This window comes from Oryx dammah, unplaced genomic scaffold (genome assembly GCF_014754425.2).
Source record: "Oryx dammah isolate SB20612 unplaced genomic scaffold, SCBI_Odam_1.1 HiC_scaffold_28, whole genome shotgun sequence".
In the NCBI taxonomy this organism is placed as follows: Eukaryota; Metazoa; Chordata; class Mammalia; order Artiodactyla; family Bovidae; genus Oryx; species Oryx dammah.
In genome coordinates this window covers 7,643,569-7,656,535 of record NW_024070212.1, presented here as the reverse complement: position 1 = coordinate 7,656,535, position 12,967 = coordinate 7,643,569, and the positions used below count along the sequence as shown (strand labels likewise).

At 37.4% G+C, this 12,967-nt stretch overlaps 1 protein-coding gene across 1 annotated transcript in view; it reads left to right on the top strand.

Annotated features, from left to right (window-relative positions):
* The window catches only part of ATF6 (activating transcription factor 6), a 245,338-nt gene that overhangs the window by 45,544 nt on the left and 186,827 nt on the right, over nucleotides 1–12,967 (top strand). Inside the window, exons 8-9 of the mRNA XM_040230020.1 lie at nucleotides 11,125–11,310; nucleotides 12,342–12,433. Coding sequence (XP_040085954.1) covers nucleotides 11,125–11,310; nucleotides 12,342–12,433 — 278 coding nt within the window. The remainder of the gene's footprint in view (nucleotides 1–11,124; nucleotides 11,311–12,341; nucleotides 12,434–12,967) is intronic.

Genomic DNA, 12,967 nt, shown 5'->3' with positions numbered 1-12,967 from the left:
GGCCAAAATGAAAACTTTTTCAGCAAGCATTTTTTTAATGTGTTTTTAAACCACAAAATGTGGTGGAAAAGTTGTAATTCAGTACCAAAAAAAAGTGTATCAGTTTTTTGTGGCTTTGTATTGCTGACATGGCTTCTTTTTTTCTACCTTTTTTGTTCTTTTCGTTTGGCTGGTTTCACTCTCCAGAGGTCTGCTCCTGCCATAAAGTAGCATTTTTAACATACCATATTCTGCAAACTACATTAAGTGCCACATTTTCTGTTATGAAACAGTTTGCCTGGTTCAAATTATAATCTCACTCTTCCTGCCTTTTGCTGGTAAATCTGTTCTGTTTAACTCTTGGAAACCTCACCTAAGTCTTCAAGAAATATGGTTGGTTTTTGGCTCAGATCCTGATGGAAAAAATGAACATGGTCTCTCATTTCAGTGTAGAAATTCTCTTAAGCAGTTTCTTAGTAAATGGTAATCTTGGAACAACAAAGATGCCTTCATGGGAGAATATGCTTATCTTTCTTTAAAGTGCTATTGAATGTTGCCAAACATCAAACCAAAGGCTTGGAAACAGCAATCTGTTTAAATCTGCATTGAATACTTCCCCTTACCCATTATAATTCCATAAAGTTCACAAGACATTATGGCCCTAGTTTTAAGGCTATGGAGCTACAACATTGTTTTGGTTACTGGGACAACAGAGCAGAAAAAAAAGAGTGGTGAAATTCTATTCTAAATGTCGCAAGTGGGTCAAGGTGGAGCAAAACCCTTAATAGGAATCAGTTGGTGGATACAATGGAAAGAAAATGGTCAGAAACAAGGTCAGAACTTGAAATAACATCAGATGGGAGATTGATGAAGGGGTACAGGCTATACTGACAGGAGGCCGCAGGTCTTCCTCTCAGTCCATTTGCTCCACTGAGTGTCTTTCAAACCCCTTATTACTTTGGACCCTGTGTCTTGTTCTTTACTTAGTGACATTGACTCCTTCCATCCTAGCCCCTTCTCTTTGGGAGTCCCTGTCCCGGGTCACCAGAGCCATCATGAGAAGGTGGGTGCTGGGGGGATCCTTTCCAGTGGCCTTGGGTGTGAGAATGGTGTGGAGAGGATTCCCCTGGCATACATCCCAAATTGAAACTTTGTGTTTCTTTCTGTGGGGACAGTGTTACATAGTCAAGTTCAAGAATTCAGGTATTGTTAGTATTGTCAGCATGGGGTGATGTGATACTGGCCCCGATGATGCTGTACACACAGTGTTCCACTATTGCAGTGGCAGAATGCTGAAGCTGGGAATTGACTACATTTACAGCAAGCAGTAAGCAAGCCTCCTCACTGTCCAGAGGGAGATGTCACCTCATCTCTCAAGGTCAACCCTGAGAAATGGCCTGGGTAAAGAGTGGTCAGGGCTTTGTGTTCTTGTCATACCCAGGAGCATGTGTAACAGCAGGACCCACAGGTACCCCCTAAAGGAGCAGCTTCCAAGGAAAATATGAATCTAAAACAATCTGTTCACAATGCAAAGTAGTGTGGAGAAACTTAGAAAGATGGAGAGTGTCTGTGTTCTATTTCAGAAAAAAAAAGTGCAACTACTGAACATTTAAGATGCATATTTTGACTGTAGACCCACAAATAGATACTCTGTTAGGTCAAAGTGTGAGCTGAATAACCTTGAATTGTGTGACTACCTTAGACCTAAGAAGATAAATAGTGAAAAAATAATGAACTTTTTAGTAACTAAATTCTTAAGCAACGGAGACATTGAGATCATGATATTTCTTCAGACTATAAAGTGGAGGAATCCATCAGAACAAATTCAACAGGAAGATTTAGAGATCTGAAAAGCTACCCAGATTCTAGTAAAGAAGTTATTTCTGTGCTGACTACTTTTTGGCTTTGCTGCTACCAGATACTCTACATGTAAAAGAAAAACATGCTTTGTTAAAATATTTGCAGTTCCTCTTTAGATGGAGATTTGGGGCTCCTAAAATTTTATCCTGAATAGACTTTGGCAAGTAATCTCTTCTGTGGTTACAGGAGCTTTGGAATGAGAAGTGAACAAATTTTTTTTTTTCCATGATGTGTTGCATTAGGTTAGATTTATGTCATGGCAACTTTAACATTCTTTATTCTTTCTCAGTTTAGCATCTTGATAAGCTTAATAAATACTTATTTTTAGAGGGATGCTGATTTATATCTTAATAGATAATTAAATGCTTCTGTCCTTTCTCTGATTTCTCTTCCTATAAACTACCCTTGGAGACTCATTCCTAGGAAGACAGTCCTCCCATGATCTAGATGCTTTCTAGCCATTTTGTTTCCCTGCTCAGAAGCAATCATTGTTACCAGTTTTTTGTGCATTCTTTCTGAGATGGTTCTTTAGTATATAAGAATATATCTTTTTACCTATTTACCTGTTTTATGGAAATGGTAACATACTATAAACACTGTCCTGCATGTCACTCTTTTCAATATATCTTAGAGATTTTCGACAGCAGTACCTAAAAAGTTTTCTTATTATTTTAACAGGTGCATGGTAGTCTTATCTCATACAGCTGTCATAATCATTTGAGTTTTGTGGGGGTTTTTTGTGTTTTTTTTTTCTTTGTAAACATTCCTCCATTGAATAACTTGGTACTTATTTCACTTTGTTCATATGAAAGTGTATCTGTAGGAGAAATTCTTGGAACTGAAACTAGAGCATCAGAAGCTAGGTAGTTTTTCGCCTTAGGGGTAGTTTTAATTTGTTCTTCTACTTTAAATGTGTACGAATGACAGTCACAGGGTTTCTTAATGGAACCCATCAATAGGTTTCAGTGTTGCCATAAACAAGTTCCCTTTTCTTTACCTCACTCTGTTCCCTGCTTAATTGCTTGTAATACTTTGTATGCATGTACATTTGTCTGGAAAGAGAGTCCTTAGTTTCTGCCTTCCATGGTCTTTTGAGGTGAATGAAAGTCCTTGTTTGCTTGGGGTTTTTTAATAGCTTAGTTGGGCTAAATACTATGGAGTTTACCTTTTTATTTTTAAAAATTGTTTACTTTCTTTGGCTTTGCTGGGTCTTCGTTGCTGTGCACAAGCTTTCTCTAGGTGCAGCAAGTGGGGGCTACTCTCTCGTGGCAGTGCATGAGCTTCTGACTGTGGCGGCTTCTCTTGTTGCCGAGCATGGGCTCTGGGGTGCTTGGGCTTCAGTGGTTGTGGCGCGTGGGTTTGGTTGCCCTGCCGCATGTGAAATCCTACCGGACCAAGGATCAAACTCATGTCTCCTGCACTGGCAGGTGGATTCTTAGCCACTGGACCACCAGGGAAGTCTGAGTTTACCCTTTTAAAATGTACTATTTAGTGATTGCTTAGTATATTCTCAGGGTTATGCAACTGTGACTGATGTTTAATTCTAGGATATTTCATCACCCTAAAAAGAAACTCCATTCCTGTTAGCAGTCATTCCTCATCTGCCATCCTCTTCAACCCCTGACAGCTACTTCCTAATCTGCTTTCTGTATAAGGGAAAGTGAAAGATGCTCAGTTGCGTCTGACTCTTTGTGACTCCATGGACTATACCGTCCATGGAACTCTCCAGGCCAGAATACTGGAGTGGGTAGCCTTTCCCTTCTCCAGGGGATCTTCCCATCTCAGGGATCAAACCCAGGTCTCCCACATTGCAAGTGGATTCTTTACCAGCTGAGCCACAAGGGAAGCCCAAGAATACTGGAGTGGGTAGCCTATCCTTTCTCCAGCGGATCTTCCTGACCCAAGAACTGAACCAGGGTCTCCTGCACTGCAGGTAGATTCTTTACCAACTGAGTTATCAGGGAAGGCTGCTTTCTGTATGGAGTTGCCTATCCTGGACATTTCATATCAATAGAATTATACATGATGTAGCTTTTGTGTCTGACTTCTTTCACTTAGCACAGTATTTTTCAATATGTATTTATGTGGTATATGTCAATGTTTACTCCTTTTTATGGCCAAATAATAGGCCATTTTTCAGATATACCATGTTTGGGTTATACATTGATCAGTTGATGGACATTTGGGTGGTCTCCACTTTTAGGCTTTTAGGAATAATGCTGCTTTGAAAATTCATGTGCAAGTTTTTGTAGTCTTTTAAAAACAATTTTTAGTATATAAAGAGTGTTTACAAATCAGAAAGATCCAAGTTAACCCAACAACCAAATGGACAAAATAAGTGAATAGATAATTTACAAAAAAAAATGACAAATTATTTCAATGAAAGTATCATTGGCTATATAGTCCTGAAGATGTGCATTCTCCAGAACATTACTGTTCTACAAATGTGTGAAATAATATTAATTGTTAACAGAAGAGAACTTTTGACTGGTTAAAGGTGGTTAACAAATAATACTCAAAGATTAAACCTGTTATGGTTAACATTTTCTGTGGCTCTTACCACCCTTGATTATGAGTTTTAAAGGAAAATTCTTTTTTCTTTTCCTATAACTCCTTAGTGTTATGTTTGTACTGCAGTCTTATGTGTGTGTGTATGTGTACCAGACCTTGTATATGGTAATAATTTCAAATTTTAAAAAGTTGTAAAAACAAAACTAGTGCAAAGAACACCCATGTCCCTGGATTCACCTGTTGTTAACATTTTACCACATTTGCTTTATCAGTTAGTTTTATTTATCTGCCTCTTATCCATCTGCATATTTATCAGTTAGTTTTATTTATCTGCCTATTATCCATCTGCATATATATATATATATACACACACACATTTTTTTTCCTGAACTATTTTACAGTAAGTTACATATCTTGTAGTTCTTTACCCTTAAATATGTCAGTGTGTACCCACAGTACAGTTATCACCTTCATAAATTTGTTTGTAAAATACTTTTTTCAGCTGTCAGTATGACAATTTTATCACTTGAGTTTTTCCCCCTCCAATATAGGATCCCTGTAGGGTCAGATACTGCACTGAGATGTCATGTCTCTTTGACTTCCTTCAATCTGGAGCATTTCCATAGCCTTTGTCATTTTGATGCTTCTGAGAAGTTCAGCTCTTCTCCAATATAGTTTTAATAAGTACTTCACATTTATTTTCACATAGTCCTATTTGAGTCTCTCAAAATCCTTGTAAAGTGGGCTTTGTTCCCATTTTACTATTGAATGAATCAATTGGTTAAATATTTCAGTCAAGGCCATATTACTTAGATGGCTGATATTGATGAAGTGGTATGTACCAGACACTTTGTTGTAAGTGCATAAAACCTCCTAATGGCCTTCTCAGGCAAATGAGAGTCCTGATAAATACAGAATAAGGAGCAGACTGAGGGATCTTGGGAGGAGAGTGAATTAGACTTTTATTCTTAGGCTCTGGTTTTCTGCTTTTATATGAATTAAATGGGATTTCCAGATTTTGTCTGTTTTTGTTTTAATCTGATATTTAATATTTGAAATCTGTAAAAATAAGAGCTGGAATGAAGGCAGATATTTGCAATATTACTTTAGTTGAACAGTTTATCAGAGTATCTCTGAGGCACATTGTTGATGAAATTAAGAATTTTTGTTTCCTCACCCAGTTTATTAGCTGCAGGATATTTCTTTTTAGTGAAACTTACAGCTTCAGTTCAGTTCAGTCGCTCAGTTGTGTCCACCTCTTTGCGACCCCATGAATCGCAGCATGCCAGGCCTCCCTGTCCATCACCAAGTCCCGGAGTTCACCCAAACTCACCTCCATCGAGTCGGTGATGCCATCCAGCCATCTCATCCTCTGTCGTCCCCTTCTCCTCCTGCCCCCAATCCCTCCCAGCATCAGAGTCTTTTCCAGTGAGTCAGCTCTTTGCACAAGGTGGCCAAAGTATTGGAGTTTCAGCTTTAGCATCAGTCCTTCCAATGAACACCCAGGACTGATCTCCTTCAGAATGGACTGGTTGGATCTCCTTGCAGTCCAAGGGACTCTCAGGAGTCTTCTCCAACACCATAGTTCAAAACCATCAATTCTTCAGCACTCAGCTTTCTTCACAGTCCAACTCTCACATCCATACATGACCACTGGAAAAACCATAGCCTTGACTAAACAGACCTTTGTTGGCAAAGTAATGTCTCTACTTTTTTAATATGCTATCGAGGTTGGTCATAACTTTCTTTCCAAGGAGTAAGTGTCTTTTAATTTCATGGCTGCAATCACCATCTGCAGTGACTTTGGAGCCCAACTTATAGCTTGTTGCTGCTACTAAGTCGCTTCAGTCGTGTCCGACTCTGTGCGACCCCATAGATGGCAGCACACTAGGCTCCTCTGTCCCTGGGATTCTCCAGGCAAGGTAAAAAATCTGCCTGCAATGCAGGAGCCACAGGAGACATGAGTTTGATCCCTGGGTCTGGAAGATCCCATGGAGGAGGAACTGGCAACCCACGGCAGTATTCTTGCCTGGAGAATCCCATGGATAGAGGAGCATGGTGGGTGACAGTCTCTGGGGTGGCAAAGAGTCGGATACAACTGGAGCCACTTGGCACAGTGTGGCGTGTGTGTGGCACATTAGTTTATAGAGAACCTTCATGTCCATTAAAGTTGATCCTCACCTCCATCATAGGACCTGCGATAATGGAGTTAGGCTTCAGACCTTGGCCTTTCCTCAGTTCAGCACTGGGGTCTTTACTCTGTGCTCCATCAGTGAGGCTTACAAGGCAGCCCTGATGCAGTGCCAACTTCAAATTATCCATATCTTGAAACTTGCTGTTCCCTTTTCTTTCTCTCTACAAATGGATGCTCTTAATTAAGAAAAAAAATTCAAGCAGATGGTTTTAAGTTTTGTGAGACAAAGTATAAAGATTGACTTTATTTGAACAATCTGGAATCAGATAAAACAGCAAAGTTAATAGCATCCATGTTTTATGATACAGTAGTCATTGTTGTGCTACATGGTAATTAAGCACACATGTTTAACATTGGTACTAGACCCCTTTGTTTTTGGATTGGATGAGACCTTTAGAGGATTAAAGTGTCAATTTCCAGTAGACGAAGTTTATTTCTTTTTTATTTAATTGAATAAAGTTTTGTTTGATATAATGAAGAGAGAGAGATTCAGCAAAATGAGAATTAGAACTGATAGATATATGGTAACCTAGTGGTCCATTCACCTGTGTGTTACCAATACATGATCTGTCTTGAGCTCGTGTGAGAGATGTTGGGATGTATTTCTTAGCGGTAAAATATTTTAATATCTTTATAGCCATTCAGGACTTCGAAGCTCATTTTTTAGCAACGTCACAGAATCAAGGGTCTAAATAGTCTGTTTTATTTGTAAGAAGAACGTGTCTTGTAGTGTTTATCAGTAACTTAAAATGAAACATAATGCAAAGAGCTTAGGATTTTGACTCTTGAGTTGATCCAACCTTCAAAAAGTATTTGTCCATTTGTGAAAGTTCTCCTTTTATGAGACTCTTTTTTTAAAATATAAATTTATTTTAATTGGAGGCTAATTACTTTACAGTATTGTAGTGGTTTTGCCATGCATTGACATGAATCCTTACATGTGTTCCCCATCCTAACCCTCCCTCCCACCTCCCTCCCCATACCATCCCTCTGGGTCATCCCCGTGCACCAGCCCCGAGCACCCTGTATCATGCATCGAACCTGAACTGGTGATCCTTTCACAAATGATAATATACATGTTTCAATGCCATTCTCCCAAATCATCCCACCCTTGCCTTCTCACACAGAGTCTAAAAGACTGTGCTTTACATCTGGGTCTCCTTTGCTGTCTCACATACAGGGTTATCCTTACCATCTTGCTAAATTCCATATATATGTGTTAGTATACTGTATTGGTGTTTTTCTTTCTGACTTACTTCACTCTGTATAATAGGCTCCAGTTTCATCCACCTCATTAGAACTGATTCAAATGAATTCTTTTTAATGGCTGAGTAATACTCCATTGTGTATATGTACCACAGCTTTCTTATCCATTCATCTGCTGATGGACATCTAGGTTGCTTCCATGTGCTGGCTATTATAAACAGTGCTGCAGTGAACATTGGGGTACATGTTTCTCTTTCAATTCTGGCTTCCTTGGTGTGTATGCCCAGCAGTGGGATTGCTGGGTCATATGGCAGTTGTGAGAGTCTTTCTTACAGTCAAATAAATGTTTAATAATGAAACACTATGATTTATAGTGCAGTGGCACTAAAGGGAGAGTATTTTTCTGCTTTGGAGTTTTTCCTTTTCCAAGGCATAATGCTTGGTGAAAGAGTTGTCTGAAGGCAGGGTGATCAGAAGCAGGGACTGGCTAGCTGTTCACTCATCTCAATCATGCTGAATCATCTTATACTCCCACAGGGAGATGTGTCAGTTGATTAATGGGCCAGAGTATTGATTTTATGTTTGTAGACTGCTAACAGAGGAGGGTAAACTTCCAGATACAAGCAGTTCCATAAGCCTTCAATTTCAAACAGGTGCGTAATTAAAGTAACCACACAGTTCACTGAGTTTAGAGTTCCATACTGTAATGCAGGACTTCCTGTTTGGTGTTTAAAAGCAGTGTGGAGCTGTTGTGTAAGTAGCACTGGTCTTGGAATTAACTGCCCTAATCTCTGGCCTTGATTCTTCTACTCTAACAGTATCGAATGATGAGCCTTATTTTAAAGAAGCTTGAAAACTATAACAGTTTCAACAAGAGGAGATTAATTAAATGTTTTATGGAGCATCAGTATAGTTGAAATACTGTGCTGCCCTTCTCATGGCATGTCAAAAGATGATCATGATATGTTGTATGGGAAAAAAAATCAGTTTACAGAACAGTAATTACAGGTAGTCCTTTTTTTCTTTTAAAATATCCTCCCCTGTCAAACAAACAAACAAACTATGCATATGTTTAATCTGAAATTTTATTTTATTTTTTTTACCCTCAAAAATACAGAATAATTTAAATATTTTATTCAATTAGCTGAATATAGCTTGCTGAGATGTAAAGTTGGAGCTCTGTTTGGAGTTTCCTGTGGACTTCATATATTTTTACTGTATTCATCCTTTGTATTTATTGGTAATACTGAGTATTTACTGCATTTTCAGAACTATTGTTATCTCTTTCTATGGGAAGAAATGAATATTTGGCTACAGGTGGTTTTCGTTTTTTTAGTATGAGGCATGTGCACTGACAGCCTTTGAAACTTTATGCTGTATAATATGCAGGTGCTTTTATTGTTTATAGAAATCCCTAATCCTGTTTGAAATTTACTAAGTAGTGTGCCATGTGTAAGCCTCCCCAGAGTCCATACATTAATCAGCCTTTAAATAAGTAAGGTTACCTTTTATCCAACTTTTAGTATAAGCTCTTCCATCTGGGAACCTTCTCTTTTATGTGCTTGCTCAGCATTCTGTGTACTTCAGCACTCTTGTGTTAAGTATCAATTATGGACACTGGCATTCTCAGTAAAAATGAAGATCACTAAGAGTAATAGTAGATCGAACAAAGTGGCATTGTCCAGAAAATAGTTTGAAATTGTTGAATAATTAAAATCCATCATGATTTGGTGCTGCTCTGTGTGTGTGTTTAGCATTATTAAAGAGTGGGATAGTTATGCCACAGGGAAATTTTGTAGATTGATGGTTATAGAAGTCAGCATTCTTGTGATGTTTCAGTTAAAAAAGAAAAACAAAAGGGGGGGAAAGATACACTTCTTGACATCTCATGTAATATTTCTTTTCCTTGTGGATTCTTTTTTTTTTCCTTATGGAGTCTGATTGCTCAGTTGGATTTGGTATACCTCTATTTCTAGAAACTGTAGTATGGGATGGAAATTGCATTGTTATTTCAAAAGAAATCAGCATTAAATTATTTAGTTTTATTTATGTATCTCAGTAAAAGTTATTAAACAGCCACAGTAAAATGTTTACTTTTTAAAAAGTCCTTTACAAAACAGAGAAGTCAGAAATTCTGTCATCTCTATACTCACAATAATAAATTTAGTATTATTTGGTTCTTTTTATGGACTTAATTTTACTATCTCACATTCTTTCTGAAATAGACTAATGCTAAAACATGTTTCACATCTTTGTTTATAAAACATGACAAAATAATTTTGGTCAGTAAGTTTTGATTATGGTAGATATTGTGGGTCATATCACATAGTTTTGGCTTCCAAGGTATAAAATCTAGGAAAAGAGAGAAAAAGTTAGCATTTTTGAAACAGAGCATTCAGCTGTATCTTCTGAATTATAAAAGCATAAGTAATTCAGACAATATTAAAAACTCCAAGTGGTCTATCATAATTAAGAGTTTGGATGGTCCTTAGAATTAGCTTAGTAGAGGAGATAGCATTCTAAATCAGAACACACAGTATGAATAAAGGAACAAGTTAGATATGTGTGAAGATCATGGAATAACCTTGATTGGAAGGTGTGGTGTGAATAGTTGTAGAGTTAGGAAAGTAGAGAGTGGTCACATTATGGAAGATTTTGAAAGCAAATGTGGGTAGGTAAAATACATGACTAGCTTGCTTTTGCAATGGAGTAGCAAGATTAAAATGTTTTTAGGAGAAGAAAGTTATCTTAAAAATGGTAGACAGAAGGAGCTTGAAGCCAGTTGAAGTAGTTAGAAGGCTGTTGTTGCAGTAGTCTGGAGATGAGTTCATATGTTAGGAAATGAAAGAAAAATAGGTTACTGGTCACACCTTCCTTTATATCCTAAGAGATACCATTGATAGAAGATCAGTAGGTTTTAAAGAATAGGTAGAGGGAGATAATGAATTCAGTTGACAAATGGTGAATTTGAAGTGATGGTAACTCTACTAGCAGAAGTGGCCCTATAAGTAACTGGATAGATGGTTCTGAAAAACAGTCAAGTAATTCAGGGCCTGTGATATAGATTAAAGCTGTATGTATACATATATATAGTATTTCTAAAGGGAAAATGGGAAGATCAATAAATAAATATTATTTATCAATAAATAAGTCTTATTTCTGGTGAAAACACCAGAAGAAATCATTTAACAGGTTTTAGAAGGCCTTATTTAATCATTTGATTTCAGTTTATTTCATTTGAGTATTTTTTTAAAAAACAACCAGTGAGCTATCTTTTGAACACTTTGTTTAAAGATAATTATAAAAATCAGTATATTCTTCACTGATCTGATTCTAAAATCCAACTATTTTTGATTTACTGTAACTTTTCCTAGATTGCTGTGCTAAGGCGACAGCAACGTATGATTAAAAATCGAGAGTCAGCTTGTCAGTCCCGCAAGAAGAAGAAAGAATACATGCTGGGCTTAGAGGCAAGGTTAAAGGCAGCCCTTTTGGAGAATGAGAAGCTGAAGAAAGAGAATGGTTCACTGAAGCGGCAACTGGATGAAGTTGTATCAGAGGTGAGTGCTAGTTAGTGATAGAGGCAAGATGATGGGTTGAAGTATTTTTTTTTTCCTGATAAAGCAATTGGAAATTTTACATTTTAAATTAAATTTTATAAAATAATAATAGGAAAAGGCAGGCACAATAAGCCCAAAAACATTTGTAGTAAGGATAAAGTGTTGGAAAGAGGAGCTTTTGAATTGTACCTCCCAAACTGTGTATAAAAATTGTCTCCTTTTTCTGGGTTTCTTCTCCCTTATTATCATAGCACCCTTTCTCTGTTTTTTTTTGTTGTTGTTGTTGTTTTTTTGACTAAATGAATTACATCAGGTCTCCTAAGCAGTCCCACTAGGTCTTCCCTAAAATTTAAAAATTTAATGTGTTCTCAGTTCACCCAACCACTATACTATACTTTGTATTTTGTTGCTATGCATCCCAGTAGGCTAATGTTCTTAATTCTGTTAATGAAATCTGCTGCTTTCAGAATTTCCTACCGCAGTGCTTTCTTGAACCAAACAGATGCCTCTGCCTAGTGAATGGGACTTTTTTGTTTGACTGTGCAGGGCAGCACATGGGATCTTCATTCCCTGACCAGGGACCAAACCCATGCTCCCTGCAGTGGAAGCGTGGAGTCCTGACCACCGGACCGCCAGGGAATTCCCTGGAGACTGGCTTCTTACATTGCTCTTTCTATCTTGCCCTGAGCACATGGGAATGTTCCCTTATGTTACTGAAAAGAATGATTTAAGAGAGAGGCAAATTACTAAAGTACAGTGCCTTGGGATTCTTTGAAGATTCATAAAAACATAAAATTGTTGAATTCTTCCTTTTGGGTGAAGAGGCCTCTGCAACAAGGGTTGCTGTGTCTCTTCTCTCCTACTCCTCTCCTTAGTCTTTTGAAAAGTACTCTTTCCTCATATTTCCATTTTGGTTTTCATTTAAGCATTCTTATAACTGGGAAACAGGAGAGTTATTATTATCTTAGATGTTGCTTTTTGTGAAACTCATGTGTAATTCAACTGTATTTAATAATGATCATTTTCTTTAGAACCAGAGGCTTAAAGTTCCTAGTCCGAAGCGAAGAGCTGTCTGTGTGATGATAGTTTTGGCATTTGTAATACTGAACTATGGACCCATGAGGTAAGTGTATAGATATTTGTTTTGGATACTAATGCTAGAAATTTGAATTCTTATTATTTATTATTTTTGCTCTAGTCATAAGCTAGGGAAAAATGGATTTGTTTTTTCCTCCTCAGAGGCAAGATAACAGAAGAAAGATGGGTTCCTCTTTCTTGTTCTTCATGTAGGCCTGGCAGAAAGTAAAGTTCATGTTTTTTTTAAATGAAAGAAGCCTTGAGTTATTAAACAGAGCACTGATAAAGCAGAATACTGAACTGAGAAAGATCATGGGCTTTGAAATTAGACTGAGTTCAAATCGTAGCTTCCCCACTTAGTAACTTTGTTGTCTTATTCAAGTTACTTAATCTCTCTATGCCTCAATTACTTACCTTTAAAATGTAATTATAATATTACCTCCCTCAATACTATGATACTTGAGTGTCAGTGATTATAAGGCACTTGAATGACTTTCTCCCTAACTAGAGCAGTAATTCTGTTTCCTCTTCAGTAGGTTTGGAACAGGAATTAATATAAATATTTTAAGCATTCTAGCTG